Below are 22,348 nucleotides of genomic sequence, written 5' to 3' on the forward strand. Positions count from 1 at the left end.
TTTGAGAGAAATGAGAGGATTTGAGAGAGAAGTTGTAATATCTGTATATTGATAATTATAATATGTAAGATATATTGATTTATACAAGTTCTCTCAATTCAGTTGATTCCCTCTTCTCTTCTAGCAAACAGATTTACTAACTACCGTAACTAACTCTAACTAATAATTAACAGCTCTGCTGACGTGACACTTATGTAACTCACTGTAACAGAATTCCGGAAGCTATATTTGTAAAGCTATATTTCTGTATCATGATGATAAAAGACAAATAATTGTAGTAAGAGGAAAGAAAAGCACCAATTGGAGTTCAGAATTAGTGCTTGAGGAGAACATAGAGCTTCTGGTAGTGACAAGATTATCAGGGAACATTGAGCAAAGCACGAAACTTAAATAAAGTAAATAGTACTCCATTGGTAACGGAGCATTCTAAAAAGATACTTGTCTTCTATTGATTAGAAAAATATGCCTGGGATGAAGGACCATTCTGGTGAGTCAAAGAAAATGAACAAAACAATCTACTAAAACAGGACTATCTTACGAAAATTTCAAGAGGCAGTTTTCCTTATCCTTTTAGCTTTGCAAAATTCAAAATCCAGTCTGCTCTTATAGTCTAGCACAAGCCGGGCAGAAATATATGTTCAGGAAAAAATGAGATATGGCTTTCAAGAAGATTTTATACACTTACCAACACATGTTTCTCATGATATCTCTAGCAGTCAATCGATCATAAGACCTGACAAAGAATAAGGCCAGACTTACAGCATCAAAGAACACATTTCCATTTATTTGCTACTTAGTTCTGTACATGATAATAGTTCAAGGCTTAGGACTTTCAGGAGTTATATCTCTGAATACTTGCAATCTGTTCCTCCGCAATAACTCGACTGGAGTGTGATTAGCAATATCTCCAATAGGTGGCAAAGAGTTCAAGCTTCCCAACTTCAGATCTTTCCCCTGGAATTTAGATGAACAATTTTCTTTTTTGTCATTCTTTTCAAAGCACAAGGAACGCCTCACTTCTCGTCCAGGTTGTGTATGATATCCTTCACTCAGACACAACGATTCAATGTTTTGACTAAGATTAATAATATTGGAATCAACATTCTCATTGCCATCGGAATATTTGCTTGGAGTTTCATAGAACTGAAAATCTAGTTCGTCCTCTTCCACCATATCAGCCCAACTCTTCTTGCTTTTACATGTGGCCGAGTCTAAAGGTTTCAAGTTTGTGCTCTCCAAGTGTTCATTGGTATCTGTTGATACTTTTCTTGCACTTAAATTATCGGCCGATGATTCTGTGGGAGTATAAGACAACTTTGGAGAAATTTTGTCTGATCCATCATTTTCTGGAAAGTTCTTTTTCCAGTTGTCGCAAAGTGGCTGCAAATCAGATTCACTTTTCATGTTAGCACCATTTCTCCATGACCTAGAGAACGCTTGTCCACGTACAAGGGACGCTCCTTTGCTCATCTCATCAGCAGAAATGAGATTGTTGAATTTATGGTTCTCTACTGACTGCACATTCTCATTATTTGTTGTTTGCTCAAATGACAGTCTTCGACTACAGGCATTAACAGTATCCTTCTTGAACCAACTGCCGTCATTGAGGGAACACGAAAATCTTCTAGGTTGTGTAAAAAAGTCCTTTGGATGTCCGGAAGCAGAAAATGGAGATGGATATGTCCTCTTGTTTCCCCTGCGATTATGTCCATCTGATGTGGACGATCCTAGCATTTCCTCGTGTTCCTTAGAGTTCCAAGTGCCATGTGATTCTAACTCAGCTAGCATTTGAGTGGCACGCTCGAAGGACTTGATGCATGAGTCATCCATCTGCCTTCTATCTGAAGCTTTTATGCTTTGAATCAGAAACTTAGCTTCTGTAATCTTGCTCATATGCATCAAACAAATTGCCAGATTACTTTGCTTGTTCTTATCCACTTCGAGAGAGAGTGCTTTTCTGCATTAAAGAAATTTCCGTATAAAGCCAATTTTCTACAAATAAAGACACATCTCTGATGCTCAATTTTGTGCGTTTAGTTGATGATTATTACCTATAGTACTCTTCTGCCAATTTAAAGTTATTCAGTTGCATGTGTGACCATGCCAAGTTCCCTAACAATCTGCAATTATGTCGAAAATTCCAAAACGGAATCTATGTTAGACAGGCAAAAAATAATGCTGAAGTTGTAAGATAAGTAATAGCAGGTACAACCTCGAGTACTCCTTTTCAACTGTGATTTGAACTTTTTTTCCTTGAGATCTAGCAATCTTAGTCTTCTTCCCACCAAAAGCTATGCCTTCTTCGACGCTCTTCAATTTCAATTCAAGTAATTCAACCTCTTCTTTGATCCTACCAGATCTCTGCAAAAAAACAAATATAAGCAAAGTGGTCACACAGATAAGACATAAGACAAACAAGATATACATGTCACTAAGCAACATTCAAGTTAGAAATAATGTAAACTTCAATACAGAACTATTATTTCCCTTCAGTCATAAAGCACATTCAACTAACATGATCAGAAATAGTGTAGGTTATAAACAAAGTAAACTTCAATGCAGAACTATTATTTCCCTTTAGTCATATGCACATACAAGTGTAAGATAAAGGTATATATCAGATTTAAGATGATAAGCTTTTACCTTGTAGAGTTCAATCAAGATGTTGTCAATAGACTCTTGTGACTCAGACGGACAAAGATGTCGAAATGACTTTATTGCTTCGATTGCCTCGTCTGAACGATTCAACTGTTTCATCACAACTGCCATGTCTTTCAGGGCACTATCAACTCGGTCACCAGAATTTATTGCTGCCCAGAACAGAGATATTGCCTTGCTCGGATCCTTGTCAATTAACTGCCATTTTATTACAAATTAGTCGAAAAAAACATGAACACCTTTCCTCACCAAAATTGTGTAACTAGCCCAAAGTGAGAAATCTGTCTAGTGGAGCACCTAATCTGATTGAAGGCTTTCCAGGGTAAATAAATACAAAAACAATCTATAAAATGAAGAGGATATATCAAGAAACAAGACAAAATTGAAAATTCACCTGGCTTTGCAAAATAACATTAGGCCTATACATATATAACTTTGATAAATTACCCATATATTCTTCATTGATCTGATCTGATAATAGTATAGTTTGATTTTACAACAATATGATTTTATCTACAGATTACTAAGATAAGGCCCAATTACCCAAGATGGAAAAAAAGAAGATAATTAAGACTCTCAACAAGAAATTACCAGTGCAAATAAGTAAAAGAAATACAAGAAAAGAAGAGAACAGAATTGAAAGCCAATGCAGCATAAAAAGAAAGTAGAAAACAAAAAATGCACTAACTTGAACATGTTTGGCTCTGACGTAAGGAGAATCACCAGCAGGAACTTTATGAATAACATGAAAAAGATCAGGTTTAGCACTCTGTGCATGAGTTGGCCTCCTTTGGTTCTTCTCCGACGCCGGCGATCTCCATTTCGGCGGTGGGGTCAAGAAACCCCTTGTTGCCTGAGACATATGATCACTCTCGTTATTCCTCCACATTCCAACAATAAACCCACTAAATCCCTAATTAAAATTGCAAGAAAACGCAAAATTATGGATGAAATTCACAATGGACTGTGAATTCTTGAAGATGAACTTTGAAACACTTTCTTTTGGTCAAACAGATGGAATAACGATCAATTATTTTTCTACTGGAAACTATCTACTTTGATCACCAAGAAAGTGGTATTAATATTAGGGAAAGAAGCAAAAGAAAAGCTACTTTCTCTTGAGTATTGAAAAGCGTTCAATTGAGAACAAACTAGCCGTTAAATATAAGGTATCCGTTGACATAGGAGACGCCTGCAATTGAGCTAGCATGTGCAAGTCACGTGCATATCCGAATTTGACCATTGGGTAGAAAAGTACTGTTTTTTTCCCCCGGGGTAGTACGAGGAAATTTGAGGGTTCTTTATTTTTTGGGCCCTTTTTCATTTTCCCATACTAGTATTGGGATACTAACTACATTGGATTTGTAGTAAAAATAGCACCGGCTAGTTAGTTTTTGGATTGGTCATTTAAAAATAGCCAGCATTTGCAACGTCATTGTAAAATAGCCACTATTTTGCTGTAACACGGAAAGTTCCAGCATAATATACTGGAGATCAGTGCACATGTGTATGAACTTCCAGCATATTATGCTAGAACTCCAACAAGCAGAAAGTTCCAGTAAAATATACTGGAGATTGGAGCACCGGTGCTCCAATCTCCAGTATATTATGTTGGACCGGCATATTATACTGGAACTTCAATATATTATACTGGAGTTCCAGCATAAGTATACTGGAGTATTTTTCCCGATTTTGAACAATGTTTTCGTTCAGATTTATTTTTATATGAAAAGTGGCTAAATTTCAATTACTTTTGAAACTGTGGCTATTTTTGAATGACCACTTATAAATCTGACTATTTTTGTATTTCTCCCGGATTTGTGTTGTGTAAAGCCCGCGAAAAGGTGAAAACGCTTTCTTGCTGAATTTTGTTCATTATCAAAACATAAAGTCGAAATATTTGATTAGGATAGATGCACGCAATCCTTGGTGGTGAAGGTTATTTTTATACACGTCTGGGATGGGGAAGAATTTTTATTATCTTAAATTTTCGTTAACTTCATGAATGGGGAAGAATTTCTGTGATCTTATTCAAAATGTCTAGGTGAAAAATTGCAAAGTGAACTTTTACCAAATAAAAACCTAAAGAAAATGGTAAAAAAATGTATTTTATCTTTCTAACTTTTTGTTAAAAGTGGATTTCCTCTTCACATTTTAGAGTATGATAATTATTTCTTTCCAATTTAATGATCCGCGCATTACAGGTGATTTTGAAAAGATAATGTTCATTCTGTCTTTTAGATTTGTTGAGACTAGTGATAATTGTGGTGGTTAGGCATCATTAATTAGTTAGATTAGATGTAACTAACTTACTAGCAGTTGGGTTAGTGTAACTGAGGTTAGCTTAGTTTAACTCTAGTTAGATTAGAGTTAATGAATTATATATATTGTATTCGTACATATACAGTTGGTTAAGAAAGCAATAAAAATAGTGCTTCTTCTTCCTCAAAATATCTCGACATTTCCGTCTCCCTCTTCCTCTGAATTCAGATCTACAGCTTCCAATCCATGGGAAATATCCATGGTAGCTAATTTCTTCATGGTATCAGAGCAAACACGACCATTAGTGTGGTCTTAGTCCCTTGCTCAATTCCGATTTCACGAAGCTCACTTGGAGGAACAACAATGGCGACAATTGACAACACTGAACCGGAGAAGCTAGGTCATAATCACCCTCTATACCTGAATTCCAACGACAATTCAGGAGCAGTTTTGATTTCACTGCAATTGAAAGGGCCAGAAAACTACTCTGTGTGGAGTCGAGCAATACGGATCGCAATTCTAGGTCGAAACAAGCTGGGATTTATCAACGGGACATGCAAAAAGGAGAATTACGGTACGAATCTCTCTGATCTCTGGGAGCGATGTAATGCGATTGTTCTATCCTGGTTGATGAACTGTGTTTCACCAGAATTGCTAAGTGGTTTGGTGTATTCCTCGAAAGCTAGTGAGGTTTGGGATGATTTAAAGGAACGTTTTAATAAAGTAGATTGCTCTAGAATTTTTCAGATCCATAGGGAAATTGCTACAGCTAGACAAGGTACTAGCTCAATTTCCACTTACTTTTCAAAATTGAGAGTACTTTGGGCGGAATTTGACAGTTTAGCACCGATTCCTGGTCGAGATGCTGTAAATTCACGAGATTTTGTTCAGTTTATGGAGCGTCAAAAGCTTTTGCAATTTCTTATGGGACTTAATGAGTCTTATGAGCAAGCTCGTAGTCAACTCCTGATGATGGTGCCAGTACCATCTGTGAACAAGGCATATTCTATGCTGATGGAACGTGAGAGCCAAAGAACTATGGCAAGTGCTTCTGCTAGCTTGGACAATGCTGAAATGACAGCATTAATGGCTAATAGGGCTGGGAACCAGCAGAAGATAAGGAGGAATTACAACCTTTTCTGTGATTTTTGTAAAATGAGGGGTCATACTAAGGAAATTTGCTACAAAATAGTGGGATATCCGAGTGATAACAAATTCAGGAAGAAGTACAACACACAAGCTGCAGCTAACATAGCAGTTGAACAAACTGCATCTGCAGAATGCATGCCAGTTACAACTCCTGTTGCTCAAACCTTCACTCCAGAGCAATACCAACAGATTTTGCAACTTCTGAATAGCAAGCCTACAGAGGTGAAAGCTAATGTAGCAGATCTTGAGTCAGGTAATATCACTTGTCTAACGACCTTTTTGAATCAGGGAGACTGGATTATAGATAGTGGAGCCTCAAATCACATGACCTCAACTATTGACTTGCTGAGTCATATCACTCCATTAGACAGTAGTAGCTCAGTTCACTTACCAAATGGAATTCTAGCTAAAATCACCCATAGAGGATCAGCTAATATTCTCAAAGATTGCAGAATTAGTGATGTGCTTCATGTTCCAAATTTTAAGTATAACCTATAGTTTCCAAACTTACTAAGGAGTTGCAATGCTTGGCTGCATTCTTTCCTGATCTATGTGTGTTTCAGGACCTCCACACTGGCAAGGTGTTGGGGATTGGTAGTGAAGCTAATGGACTATACATTCTTAGGAGTTGTCTCCATAAGAAGCAATCTCCTACACCAACTGTAAATACCACAACTATGCAGACTTCAACACAGAATAAGCAGGGCTCAATAAATCTGAGGATCTGGCATCAAAGACTTGGACACATGCCCATGGAAGCCACTAAGAAAATTGACAAGCTCAAGCATCATTTCACAAAGGAAGGATCAGGGACAAGATGTTTTGATTGTTTTGTCTGTCCATTAGCTAGGCAAACTAGATTGCCATTTCCTGTTAGCATCAGTAGAACAAAGTGTCCATTTGAACTTTTACATGCAGATGTATGGGGACCTTACAGGGTACCTACTTATGACAATAAAAGATTTTTTCCTACTATGTTGATGACTACTCTAAAAGCACTTGGTTATTTCTGATGAACACCAAAGATGAAACCTGTTGGTTAATGAAAAGACTAATTTCCATGATTCATACACAGTTCAACTGGTCTGTTAAAGCTATTAGAACAGACAATGAATCAGAATTTGTCAATTCAGATGTGAAACACTTCTTGGAATCACAAGGGATCATTCATCAAACAACATGTGTATATACTCCACAACAGAATGGTATTGTGGAAAGGAGGCACAGATATATTCTGGAGGTAGCAAGGGCTTTAAGGTTTCAAGCTGGCATTCCTTTAAAATTCTGGGGTGAATGTGTTCTCACAGCAGTGCACATTATAAACAGGCTGCCATCTACAGTTCTGAGGGGTAAGTCTCCATATGAAAGGCTCTTCAATTCTGAACCTTCTTTGGACCACTTGAAGGTGTTTGGATGTCTATGCTATGCTGTGAATGTCAGAAGGCAGGACAAGTTCTCAGCCAGAGCTTTACTTGCAGTGTTCATGGGATATACTCCAACAAAGAAGGGCTACAAATTGTATGATTTACAATCTAAGCAGTTTGTTATCAGTAGGGATGTTATCTTTAAGGAACACATATTTCCTTTCAGACAAATGAAACTGTCCCCTGCTCCATTCTTTCCACCACTTGAACCAGGTGAAATGCCTAATGGTTTAGATACATCTGGTGAAGATTCAGCAGCTGAACACACTACAGACCAAGGTAGTGATGCAGGACAAGAGTATGAAGCAGTTCCTGCAGAATCAGTGTCTACCCCTATACCAGTTGTTGATGACATTACTTCTGATGTTGTACCACAGCTGCAACCTGAATCCCCTCACTCACAAGGCATGATTGATGATCTACCAATTGCAGTCAGAAAGCAACCTAGAACTACAGGGTCACCAAAATGGATGCAGGACTTTGTATCCACATCTTGTGCATACCCTATGTCAGACTACTTGAGCTATGATAGATTATCTTCCTCCTATGTTAGATGCTTGTCAGCTCAATCTTCCATAGTTGAGCCCAAGCATTTTCATGAAGCTTCCAAAGATGCAAGATGGGTGGCTGCCATGCAGGAAGAAGTCACAGCATTAGAAAACAATAGCACCTGGGAAGTTGTTGATTTGCCTGCTCACAAAGCTCCTATAGGATGCAAGTGGGTATATAAAGTCAAATACCATGTTGATGGCAAAGTGGAGAGGTTCAAAGCTAGACTTGTAGCTAAGGGCTTCAGTCAAAAGGAAGGCCTAGACTACAAGGAGACATTTTCACCTGTGGCCAAGATGGTCACTGTTAGATCAGTAATAGCAGTAGCAGCATCCAAGCACTGGCACATTTACCAAATGGATGTGCACAATGCCTTCTTGCAAGGTGATTTATTTGAAGAAGTTTACATGCAGCTGCCACAAGGGTACAACATCAAGAAGGAGTCCAAGAACAAAGTATGCAAGCTAAAGAAATCACTGTATGGTCTGAAGCAGGCCTCAAGGCAATGGAACTTGAAATTGACAGAAGCTCTTAAAGATTTGGGCTTTGTTCAAAGTCATTTTGACTACTCCTTATTCACACAACAGAGAGGGTCAGCCTTGGTGGTTATTCTAGTCTATGTAGATGACCTCCTAGTCACAGGAAATGACCCTAACCTAATTCAGTCTGCTAGGGACAATCTGCAGAAGAAGTTCAAGATGAAAGATTTGGGGGAGCTCAGATTTTTCTTGGGCATAGAGTTTGCTCGCAGCAAAACTGGCATCTTGATGAACCAAAGAAAGTATGCACTAGATTTGATAGCTGATTCTGGGCTAGGGGGAGCTAAGCCAATATCCACTCCATTGGAATGCAATCAGAGACTGATCACAGCAGAATTTGATGAAGCCATACTGGTTCCTGAAGACATTGCAAAGGCAGGAGTGAAGGATGATGTATTACCTGATCCTGAACCTTATCAAAGGTTAGTAGGCAGGTTACTATACTTGACCATGACAAGGCCTGACATAGCCTATGTTGTCCAGGTTCTTAGTCAATTCATGCATAGACCTAAAAGATCACATATGGATGCTGCATTAAGGGTGATTAGGTATATCAAAAATGCACCAGGATTGGGGCTGTTGATGTCTTCACAACAATCAGAAGGCTTGGTTGCATTTTGTGACTCAGATTGGGCTGCCTGTCCACAGTCTAGAAAATCAGTCACAGGGTATTTGGTTAAGTTTGGAGATTCCTTGATATCATGGAAGTCTAAGAAACAAAGTACAGTTTCCAGAAGTTCAGCAGAGGCAGAGTTTAGAAGCATGGCATCCACAGTGGCAGAAGTGTCATGGTTAGTAGGATTATTCAAGGAGTTGGGTGTTCAGATTCAGCTGCCTGTTCACTTGCATTGTGACAGCAAAGCAGCCATTCAAATAGCTGCAAATCCTATCTTTCATGAGAGGACAAAGCACATTGACATTGACTGTCATTTTGTACGAGAAAAATTGCAGCAAGGTCTTATCCAGACTCATCATATCAACACCAAATTGCAACTGGCAGACATACTTACTAAAGGCTTAGGGAAAGTGCAGCACTACTCTTTACTTGGCAAGCTGGGAGTTGAAAACTTGTTCATACCCCACAGCTTGAGGGGGAGTGTTGAGACTAGTGATAATTGTGGTGGTTAGGCATCATTAATTAGTTAGATTAGATGTAACTAACTTACTAGCAGTTGGGTTAGTGTAACTGAGGTTAGCTTAGTTTAACTCTAGTTAGATTAGAGTTAATGAATTATATATATTGTATTCGTACATATACAGTTGGTTAAGAAAGCAATAAAAATAGTGCTTCTTCTTCCTCAAAATATCTCGACATTTCCGTCTCCCTCTTCCTCTGAATTCAGATCTACAGCTTCCAATCCATGGGAAATATCCATGGTAGCTGATTTCTTCAAGATTATCTACCTCTTTGACCCCAAAAAATTCAATCGACCTCTCAAACTTATCCTCTTTTCCTTTTGTCCCTTCTTTTTGTTGTTGTTTTTCAAAAATAATAAAACTATACTAATCCACTTGACTTTATGTTCTTTCTTTTCATTTTTTACCCTAAATATTTTACCGATAATTTGATGTTTTCTCTTCACATTAGACTCTAAGTTCATCCACTACATAAAAAAAATACATTCTTTTACAAACTTCCTGCAAAATCTACCTAACCTACCGCTGCTTCAAATAAATGTAGGAGTATTTTAGTTTTAAGTACATTAAGTATTTGAGTCCAATTTCTTTTGTTTTCATTTTGTAAATTGGAATTTTGAGGTTGGTTGACAGTGATAAATTACTGATACAAGCTAAGGATCGGCAGCCTTCAAATGAGATTCTCTTGGGCTTGATTGAAATCTAGCATACAACCCTACATTAAAGACAATGTTAGGTCTGTGTCAGGTACAGAAGAGATCCAATGATACCTGATAATAGATGATAATCATGCAAGTTAGCTAATATTTGCACTCTAATTTGGCCGCACTTTACCTATGTTTGATTGTAAAAGATAACAAAATTCTCTAATTACGAGTTCATTGCTTTGCAGGAGTCACTCCGAGCTAGGAGAAAGCTAAAAGAGTATTTTGGAGTCAATATGAAGCATGGATGGCCAACCGAAGGACAACACGATCGAAAAAGAGAAGAAAGAGCAAAGATGAAGTCCGCGCCCAGGTTCACGGTCAATCCGCGGCCGCGGACAGAACATATGTTGAATCCGCGGTCAACCCGTGGTCTATCCGCGGCCGCGTACGGGGTGTTCGGAGCCAAACATTGCAAGGTCAATTGTGTAATTTCCAGGACGACTCTCCTTGACCTATAATAAGCCCAGGTTGCCCAAATAGAGAATATCGAGATTTTTGAAGTGTTTTTGAAGGCAAGAACAGGCAAGAAGCAAGGCAGAAGATTCAGCATAGAGTTTTTACCTTTCTTCGTCTTGTTTTTATCATTGAGAATGAATTGTATCATTATGATTGTGAAAACAATTATGCGTAGCTAAACCGCTAATCTAGGGTTGATGGAACTAATTGTTGGATGAAGTCTTGATTACGTTTTGATATAATTAAGTCGTTTCTTACTCTATAATTGTTCAACTATGCGTTTTCCTGTAATTAATTGAAAGGGCCATTGATTAATCGTGTCTAGTTATCTTGTGTTGCTTGAGAAAGAACACTGGGTTAGATTGTTGTTGAACAACACCACTTTCGGGTAAGTTAAGAGATTAATTACTTGAATTTAAAAGCAGGGTTAGAGATAACGAAGCTTTGGTGGGATAATTCTAAGTTGCATAAATTGTTAACTAGAGTTGTTCGAGAGAATGCTTCTAGTAAATTATCATAATTGATCAAGAGATAATTGCGGTAACCCAGAAGTCATATTTCTTATAGAGTATTACGGCGAGATTATAGCTAACGTGTCAGGAATTAATCCGACAATTGGGGAAATCAATAACCCTAACCATTTTACCATTGAATTAAACTCTATTCTTGATTATTGCTAGTTTTATTACTATTTTTCCTTTGTTAACTACATTCTACTCATTATCCATTAAAAATCTTGCATCCGGGGATTGTTTGAGCTATTCATTAGCAGTGTTAAAAGTTATAGTAAATAGGTTAGTTCCCTGTGGAATTCGACTTCGGACTGAACCGGATTATATATTTACAGCGACCGCTTAGTCCTTTTTATAAGGCGTAGTTGGGCGTGATCAAATTTTGGCGCCGTTGCCGGGGAACTAACGGTGTTATTTATTGCAACTTTGAAGAATTGCTAGGATTATTATTTTAGATCAATTTTCTGTGGTGTTAAAAATATTTCCATTGAAATTCTCACGGTTGAACTCTTCTGTAACTCAGGTGCATGCCTAGAAGCTCTTCGAGAACTGCTGAACTCTTTGAAGGACTCTCAGATCCCGAGAAAGCATTCCGGACATTGAGCCGGGCTAACAAGAAGAGCAAACAGCTGAAACAAAGCGAACAAATTGAAATTGAAATGGATGATGTAAACAATGTCAACGGGAACAACAGGAATGATCGAGATGACCCAAACGTTAGAGTGGTAGCACCTCTTATGCCGGAAGCTGCTCTTTATGATTGGGTGCAACCAACTGTTGATAACCTGGCCACAGCAATTGCGGTTCCTCCCATACAAGCGGAGAAATTCCAGATTACCAATAACATGCTGCACTTGTTGCAGAATAAAGGGCTGTTCTCCGGGTCATACATCGAAGACCCACAACAACATCTGAAGAACTTCCTATCAATATGTGTCACACAAAGACAGCCGAATGTGACTCCTGAGGCAATCAAATTATTATTGTTCCCATTCTCAGTAACAGGGGAGGCTCAAACTTGGCTGAATTCGCTCCCAATAAAATCCATTGCTACTTGGGAGAAACTAGTCAAGCAGTTCTTAAACAAGTTTTATCCACCCAACAAAACTGCAAGGTAGATTGATGAGATATTGCAATTCAGGTAGAAGCCGACAGAGACTTTGCAAGAGACCCGGGAGAGGTTTAAGGGCATGTTGGTGAAGTGTCCTCACCATGGCATTCCGGATCAGATGCTGGGACAGAGATTCTATATGGGTTTGGCTGACAGTCTGAAGGCCAATGTAGATGCTTCTGCCGGGGGTGCATTCTTGAGCAAAACTTTCACAGAGTGTAAGATTCTTCTTGACAAGATGTCTCAAAATTCAGGTTGGATGACGAGAGACATAACACTCTCTCCAATAGTGTATTCTATCGCTCTTGACCCAAACAACACACATGCAGAAAACATAGCCACTCTTATGACCCAGATGAGCTTGCTGACAAAGAAAATCGATGAGATGGGTACGAAATAGGTGCACATTGTGGATACCACAAATGAAGGCTTGTGCACTCCTTGCATAAACCAGTCATATGTGTGCTCGTGGAGTGGAGAGAATGACAACCAGGGATTCACAGAAGACATGCATTATGTCAATAACTTTGGAGGTCAGAGGCAAGGTGGGCAGCAATGGGGACCAACAACAAACCAGCAGTACAGAACGAACCAGCCACAGCACAACCCCAATCCAGGAGGAGCACGACCACAAGGCCAAGTCATACCTTATCAAAGGCAACATGGCTATAATCAGTAACACCAGCAACAGTTGACTACCAACCACCTCATCAGCAGCAGGATAGTAACATGATTGAAATCAGGGGTATGCTGCAACAACTCATTGGGACAAATGGAAAGATGCAAGAGAAGTTAGCTGCACATGATTCAGCAATCAAAGGCATTGAAACTCAATTGTGACAGCTATCTATGGCCTTGAACAATGGCCCACAAGGAACATTGCCTGCAGATACAAATGTTAATCCAAAGGAGCAGAAGCCGAATCAGCTCATGGCAGTGAGTCTCAAGAATGGGAGAGATTTAGACAGGGAGCAAGAAGTTGCTCAATCCAGGAGAGAGACAACGCTAACTACTCCAGCTGCCCCAGTTACATTAGAGACCGATGAGTCGGCAGAGCTCACCGAGGTTATAATCGAGCAAGCAGAGGTTGACAAGGGTAAGGAGAAGGAAGGTGAACAACTCCCACAACAGGTAGTATAAAAAGCTTCCAGCAAAGAAAAGACGCAAAGCAGTGGGAAGAGGTTGATTCCTGCACCATTCCCTTAGAGGTTGGGAAAGCAAAAGAAAGATGATCAATACAGGAAATTCATGGAAATGCTCAGACAAATTCAATTGAATATTCCCCTGATGGATGCTTTGAGGGAAATGCCAGGGTATGCAAAAATGATGAAGGACCTGATGTCGCGAAAATTTGACTTCCAGGACCTGTCCATTGTAACTCTGATGCAGACCTGCAGCGCGGTAGTGACAAGACCTATGGCTCAAAAGGTGTCTGATCTAGGTAGTTTCACTATCCAATGCACAATTGGGAGTTATGCATTTGGCAAAGCATTGTGTGATTTGGGAGCCAGTATAAACTTGATGCCCTTGGCAATCTATACAAAACTGGGCATTAGCAGGGCTAGACCGACCTGAATGTTGCTGCAACTGGCTGATCGCACAGTGAAAAGACCGACTGAAATTCTTGATGATGTGCTTGTTCAAGTGGGGAAATTTGTATTCCCTGCAGACTTCGTCATTCTTGACTGTCAAGTGGATGAAGAGATACCAATCATTCTGGGCAGGCCGTTTTTAGCCACTAGGAGAGCATTGATTGATTGTGAGACTGGGGAATTGAAAATGAGGTTGAATAATGAAGAAATCATATTCAATGTTCAACAATCTATGAGGAGACCCAGCGAATTTGCAAATTGCTCACTAGTGGAGGCCGTGGATGTGATACTACAAGAGAAGGATGAGACTATTAATGTCAGGGATCCGTTAGAAGCTTGCTTGATGAATTTGGAAAATGTGGATGGTGAGGAGTTGGCAGAGTGGGTCATGGCTCTCGAAGGTCAAGGGTTATGGTCAAGGGGACCCCAGTTCGAGCCCATACACTTAGAAGAAAGAACAACACCACCTGTGAAACCATCGATAGAGGAGCCACCACAGTTGGACCTGAGACGGCTTCCAGCTCACCTCAGGTACGCTTTCTTAGGGCCTAATTCTACTTTACCTGTTATTATATCATCTGGTTTGCTAGCTGTGTAGGTAGAGCAACTCCTACAGGTGTTACGGGAATGTAAGACTGCCATTGGTTGGACCATGGAGGACATAAAGGGTATCAACCCAGCTTTTTGTATGCACAAGATTCTCCTAGAAGAAGGGCACAAACCTTCCAGAGAACATCAACGAAGGCTGAACCCAAATATGAAAGAGGTGATGAAGAAGGAAGTGATCAAATGGTTAGATGCGGGTATCATCTTCCCCATCTTTGACAGCAATTGGGTCAGTCCTGTCTAATGTGTACCGAAAAAGAGAGGAATGACGGTAATACAGAATGAGAAGAACGAGCTTATCTCAACTCGTACAGTCACGGGGTGGCGGATTTGCATGGACTATCAGAAACTGAACACAGCCACCCGGAAGGACCATTTCCCCTTGCCTTTCATTGACCAGATGTTGGACAGGTTAGCTGGGCGATCCCACTTCTGTTTCTTGGACGGATACTCGGGGTATAACCAGATCTCAATAGCCCTGAAAGATAGAGAGAAAACGGCATTCACTTATCCGTATGGCATCTTTGCCTTTCAGAGAATACCCTTTGGACTTTGCAATGTACCAGCTACATTCCAGCGGTGCATGTTAGCCATTTTTACTAACATGGTTGAGGATATTGTCGACGCCCCCTTTTTCTCGCGAAATCGGGTTTACGACATTCGGAAAGACAACTCTATTCTAGTTTGGGAATTGGGTTTTTGGAATTGAAGAGTCGCCACCTAATGATTGAGTGCATTAGGACACTAAGAAGGGTTTTGAATTGGAAAATCAGAGTTCGGGTAAGGGCTAGAAATTATCTCGAGGGGAAGGTGTTAGGCACCCCTCAAGATCCACTAGTGTGGTTCCCGGCCAAGCTATGTTGTGACTTTAATGTAAACAAGTATGCAAATAAATTTACACATAAGGGTTGCTAACAAGCATATTGGAACTTATAAACAAAGAAGGAAAAGGGATAATGCAGTAAAAAAAAGGGGAGTTTTGGGTGATTGAAAAGACAGAATTTGTTGATATTAAACAAAGTAACATAGGGCAAGGGGTCCTAGGTTTATAAATCACATGGATCATCCACACAACACCGGTAACCAATCGTACGCGTAGTGTTATCGTGTGATCATCATCTCCATGTCTACCCTTCCCACCCCGATAAGGTATTAAGCGCAAAATGGTGTCGTTACCTACAGCGTGCTGTTACCCATCCCACCTATCAGTCCTGAAGGCTTTAGGACCACTAATCCTAAAGGGAGGGAGCTTGGCTTTTCAGAGGTTCAAATGGTTAAAATACTAAGGCGTCAGGCAAAACACATAAGACAGTTATGGGAGCACAAAAGCAATTAAGGCTCAGACAAACCTCCTTTAATAACAGAAATCATGTAGTTTAGCACGTCTTACACATACTGATTAGGTCCAAATTATGCTTAACGTTAGGCAGGTTGATTCATTACATATTTTTAGACAAGAAGTTCGCATTAGGCTCTCCTAGCTGCAACTTATCAAAGACTGGTGCAATTAATTAACTACTTACTTGTTTCCCTAAGTGATGGTATCTACTGGTTTCAGGAATAAGGAAGTGAACTGATTACTGAAAGTTGCCGGTTTTAACAGAATGATATGAGTTCTGCATTTGGTTACTACTAACGGACTAATCTTAAAACGAGTGATTCAGATTGGGTTAATAGTTCCTATAGGCATGTTTTCTAGCGTTGTTAATTTTAAACACTTTTTACAGGCGTAGCAAGAGTGCAGAAAATCCTACGAGCATGGTATCTAGGATGCAGTTGATTATTATTTTGACCTACAACTGTTTGCCTAACTATGGATGCAAAAATGCAGAATCTTAAAGACATGGTTCCTACATGCGAAATTCTTATGAGCAGGATATCTATATGATATACAGAGTTCTTATGAGCATGATTTCTATATATATGAAAGTGCAGAATTCCTGTGAGCACGATTTCTATATATATAAAAGTGCAGAATTCCTATGAGCATGGTTTCTACATATGAAAGTGCAGAATTCCTGTGAGCATGATTTCTATAGATGAAAGTGCAGAGATAAGCATGATTTCTATATGTGAAAGTGCAGAAATTCAAAGAAAAAAAACTCCTATAGGCAGGATATCTACCCTTATGCATACACAGATAGCCCTGCCCTTTTTACTAGAACCCCATAAGTTATTACAAAAATTTATTACAGACCAAATGAATAACACAAGAAAATAAATTACATCTGAGCTTTTAAGCTGCATCCAAGGAGCCTAATTCAGACCCAAGGTCTAACAATATGATATGAGCCAACTGTCGGGATCAAGTTCCAAGGCCTTTCCCTTATTTGGAATGTGTCAAAGTTCCAAGGAGTTTCAAGAACTCTAGGCAATGCTTACACCCAGATATCATTACAGAACTGAATTAAAGTGCAGTGTGGAAGGGCCAGCCCTCCAATGTCCAAGTTCAGAGGGAACTCAAGGTCCCAAGGCAAGGCTCGTTGGAGGGGGGCAGAACTTAGAATCTAGGAACAAGTGTAAGTGCAATAGAGGGAATTAAGTGATGCTAAGGCAGGCTGGTGGTCATGCCCAGCAACATAGAATGCTGGCACACCCCTGACCAGCCCACTAGCCAAACATTGGAGAGTCAAGACCTATTGAAGGTCAAACCATGGCTTGGGCAGTAATTAGGATACTGTCAGGCCAAGGTTTCAACTCGACACATAAAGGGGATTAGGGGTAGGGATTCATATGAGAACAGAAGCAAAGAAAGGATAAATACTTAGCATAAGTTACGAAGCATGAACAGCAAACCACACAAAAGAATGAGACTACAGAATAAACATATAGGGATGGGGCAAAAGTTTAAATAACGGCATACCAGTTTCAGAAAGAGACAAGCAAAAGAGAGCAAAAGTCTTGCAAAGAAGCCACAGCACAAACATCAAGAAAGAATACTTTGTGTGTGAGTGTGAGTGCAGAAAAGACTCTAGTGTTCGTGTTTTTGTTGTGTTTGGTGTTAATAAAAGAGGTATTTATAGTGTGAGAAACATGCAGAAATAAGGTAAGGACTGTAATTCGGACATAATTGTAGGAATATGTGTCTTATTAAAATCAAATCAGTATCAAAGACTTCCTTTAATAAAGCAATTAAACCAAACGGTAGCATGCAAGTGTTAAATAAGGAAAGAAATCACGCAGGGCTGGACATGACAAATAAGGAAATATTTTCAGCACAGTACGAGTATACCACATGTATTAGGGGTTAAGTTCATTAGACCTTAATTAAGGAAAGGCCTGTAAGAATCCCATACTAATGTAATTAAGGTAATGGGATCAAATCAACTTAAGTAGAAAGGCAGGGTCGAAAGGAAAATATTTTAACAAGTCCAAGAAACAAAGGAAATCAAAACAATAAAGGAAAGAATCAATTCAAGAGTGCAATCAAAGTTACACAAAGAGATTTGAAATCACTCCACAATCAAGGTTATTTTGAGAGGGAAATTTAACCTATAAAGAGTGCATAAACATTAAGCATGCGAGGCTGGATTTAAGACAAAGAAGAGTGTCATGCAATCAAAGAAAATCAGGGAGTAGAGGACCATAGGAACATGGTAGTCATCTCAGAGAAGAGGGAATAGCATGCGAAAGGTCAAGTAAAGAGGTCAGAATCGTATGAAGAAACAAAGTTGACACAAAGATTTCGAAACTCAGTCGAACAGTAGAGGAAACAACTTCAGGAACTCAAATAGGTCCAAAGAGACTAGGGTTTTGAAATCAACACGTGCAGAGATAAGAAACAAACAAATCACATAACAAATAATCTCAAAACTCGAGTGAACCCCAAATCCTAGGGTTTTTTACCATTAATCGAGTCTAGAGATGAAGACAAGTAAGTCAAGCAAAAAGAAAATATTAACGGAATAAGTGCAGAAATCATAAAGGAATACGTATTTCCCAGTAGAAGAAAAACATAATAAAGAACAATCATGCAAAAAATACAGTAGAAGAACTCGTAAGAACAAGGTAGAAGAAACACAGTAGAAGAAGCACATAAGGATCATAGAAGAAACATAGTAGAAGAAACATATAAGAATCACAGTAGAGCATGTTAAAAAGATCAAAGAAACCCTAAATCGGGGAAGATGAAAAGGTTAAAAAGCAAGTTTTGAAAGAAACTTTTGAGAAAACGTTTGAGACCCCAAGATAAACACAGATCTAGGACAGATCTAGAGAAATCAGAAGAACCTCGAAAGGTTAGGGTTTCAGAAGAAACCTAGAAGTGAGAAAGGCCTTGGAAAACTCGTGGATCTAAGCCGGAGAAGTTAGACTCAGGCTCGAACGTCCACGATATGCCGGAGTAGAGCCGTAGACGACCATGGAACCCTGAATTGAAGGAGATCTGAGTAGAGATCTTCAAGGTTAGGCCTTGAATCTTCAGAAAACTGGTGTACAAGAGCACCAGGGGGTGGGTGTGAGATCCCCATGGCTTTGGTGGCCATAGATTCCGGTGGATCTCTGGTCTGAGACGGCAAGAGGTGGCTAGGGTTTGAGAACCCCTTGAAAGAATTTGAGAGAGTGGAGGGTTTCAGAGGCGGCGGATGAGGAGAAATGAGGTAGGGTAAGGGGTCGTTTGAATTAAAAAAGGAAAGGGATGAGGGGAGCCACTGATCTAAAAGATCAACGGCTGGGATTAAATGGATTAAATGGGGACCGGGTTTGGGTATGATAGGAAAGGGTATGGGTCGGGTTACAATAGAATTGGGTCGTTTGATTAGGGTGTGATTGGGGGTCCAATTTGAGCTAAAATTGAAATACAAAAAGGGCTGTCATTTAAATAGCCAGTTTTCCCCTTTTTAATTTATAAAAATAGTAAAAAAAAATGACTTGAAAATAAATTAAAGGTACTGGACCAATTAATAACATATAAATATTAATGTAAAAATACTAAAAGCGATTTTATAATTATAGAATGCCGTTAATCGTAAAATAGGCTATAATTATAATTATATGCAATTAGCTTAAAAAATTCCAAATAAATGTATAAAAATATACAAAAATTACCCAAATTATATCTTAGGGTAAATATGAGAATGGAATAAATTATTCACTAAAAAATGCTAGTTTGGGAATAATTATTGAATTTTGTAGTATTAAAATAGACAATAAATTGGTTTTAAAATCTTTAAAAAAAATAAAGGAAAAATACCAAAACTTTGTGGCATGCTTATATATGCCTGTACATGCTATTTTGAAAGTATTTTGCATATATAAAAATATAGGGAAAAATTGGGTATCAACAGATATTATGGAGTTGTTTATGGATGACTTCTCCGTGGTGGGGGATTCATTCGAAGATTGTCTTCACAACCTAAGAAGAGTGCTCAAAAGATGTGTGGAGACAAATCTTGTTGGTCCAACTGTATGATTTACTTTGTTTGGATTGTTGTAGAAGTTGTAGACCTTTCGACTATATAGTTATCCCTCGTGTCCACTGATAACAAAAACGAATTGCATAGTACCAAAATACCAATTATTCCACCGTATAACTTTCCTGCATAAGCTTATAGAAAAACTAATTTCCTTGCAAAGATATCAAAGCTAGAGTGCTAGATTTCTATAAAGAACTCGGGAGGGAAAGACGTGAGGAACTATTGCCTCTGCTTTTTGATCTATTAGTCATGTGATGAATTTCCAACTATTTTGTGTTTTTTTGAAGATTTCTTGTTTGATTCAAAGTGGGTGCCGTTAAATATTGCTGATAGTACCTTCTGGAAGTTCATAGAGAAATTTGATAGCATTTGGAGCTGATTTGAGGTGATTGAGATTGAAATTTTCAGCTGAAAATCGAAGAAGAACACAGCTAAAGTATACTGCTACGGTATACAATATGATGTAGGAGTATATAGCTATACTGCAACAGTATACTATTATAGTTTACAATATACTGCAACGGTATATTGTAATAATCGAAGAAGAACACAGTTACCTAACAGTATACCACTACAGTATACAATATACTATAGGAGTATATAATTATACTGCAACAGTAATAGTATACAATATACCATAATAGTATACTTATTACCCGTAAATTCACTTGCCTTTTCCCTTTTAATTTGCTTTAAGCTTTTACCCAACGTGAGGGGCAAATTGAAAATGCAAATCTTTTTTTCGTTTGATTTATTCTATGACTTGAATTCCAAGACTTCTGACTTCTGCAAAACATTAATCTGCCATTAGAGGACCTTGAAGCTTTGAAACTCATAAATTGGGTTTGTTGAGTTTGTGGTTATTTTGAAACTCAAAAAAAGAATTTTTTTTAACTCCTTACGTACAATTGTATACCCTATTGGTATAGCTATATACTATACTGGTATCATATGTTAGTTAATATTTTTGATTGTATTAGCTACATTTAATTGATACACAATTTGATTTTTCTTTAGTAATAGTATAAAAAAAAAGAATAATAAAAAATAGTGAAAACAGTAAATGTAATTAGATTATGAAGAGAAAAAGGAAAAAAAAAGAAGTTAAATGAAATTAGAAAAGGAAAAAAGAAAAAAATAAGAAGAAAACGAGAAAAAAGAAAAGGAGAAAAGAAAAAAGAAGAGAAAAGAAGCATAGAAATAAAAAAGAATTGGAGAATAAAGAAAAAATTTCTCACAAAAACTACTATGGGTAGGAAATGTAATTAGTTTGATGGGTAAAAAAATAAATGGATAGACAAGAGTAAATAGTTTTATTTTTGTGGGTAACTGTGTCATTGTCCCTATATGAAAATCAGTTGAAGATTGCAATGTGGAAGGATATCAAATTCCTACCAGATCCCTATTGTTTGTGAACATTTGGTCCATTGGAAGAAACCCAAAGTATTGGGAGAGCCCAATGGAGTTTCGGCCCGAAATATTGACAGAGCCCAAAAAGGGTGGCCCAATAGATGCAAAGGGGCATTGCTTTGAGTTGCTGCCCTTTGGGAACGGACAAAGAGTTTGTCTCGGCATGCCTTTAGCCATGAGAGAGATACTTGTTGTGCTTGCAACCAATATTCAGTGCCTTGAGTGCAAAGCCATAGATTTGAAATGGAGAGATATTACTTAATGGAGTTGATCTGACAGAACGACCTGGACTAACAACTCCAAGAATCCACGACATGACGTGCCTTTTGGAAGTCTGCTTATTATAAATTATGATCAATTATCTGTAGTCATTTTAATTTTTTTTTTCGTATTGTAATACTGTCAATTTAAAGTTACTTAAACTGGAAAATCATTAATTGGCTTACTATATAGAGTAGGACTTGAGAAGTATTGATTAGTAATATTCCCTGGAGGATTAAGGACATGAGAAGTACTACTCTTTAATGAACCCATTGGATTCTTATATTGTTTCATGTTAAATTCCTTCAAGAAGAAAGTTTCATCCTTGTCACATGAGTAATTCTAACTAACTCCTCTGGAAATAATAGAAGTTTCTCTTTCTTAAAAATACCTTTTATACTTAGGTTCCTATCTGTACATTAAATTCTTTTTGCAATCATTTAACTAATACACTGTTAAGAGTGGAAAGGTTTATACCTAATCCATCTCATCAACTCCTCTCATATACCCTATGAAAGTATCCAATTTCTCTCCATTTTTAGCACATATATATACTCTCAT

The 22,348-nt window shown here is 38.4% G+C and overlaps 1 protein-coding gene across 1 annotated transcript; it reads right to left on the reverse strand.

Annotated features, from left to right (window-relative positions):
• LOC109232222 (protein POLLENLESS 3-like) lies at positions 515–3,775 on the reverse strand. The gene is made up of 5 exons (XM_019397910.1): positions 3,347–3,775; positions 2,644–2,856; positions 2,213–2,361; positions 2,052–2,120; positions 515–1,957 (listed from the first exon to the last, which is right to left on the reverse strand). Exons 1-5 carry the CDS (start codon positions 3,545–3,547, stop codon positions 817–819), a joined length of 1,773 nt encoding a protein of 590 aa, XP_019253455.1. The 5' UTR covers positions 3,548–3,775; the 3' UTR covers positions 515–816.

The sequence above is a fragment of the Nicotiana attenuata genome, chromosome 9 (assembly GCF_001879085.1).
Source record: "Nicotiana attenuata strain UT chromosome 9, NIATTr2, whole genome shotgun sequence".
NCBI lineage: Eukaryota > Viridiplantae > Streptophyta > Magnoliopsida > Solanales > Solanaceae > Nicotiana > Nicotiana attenuata.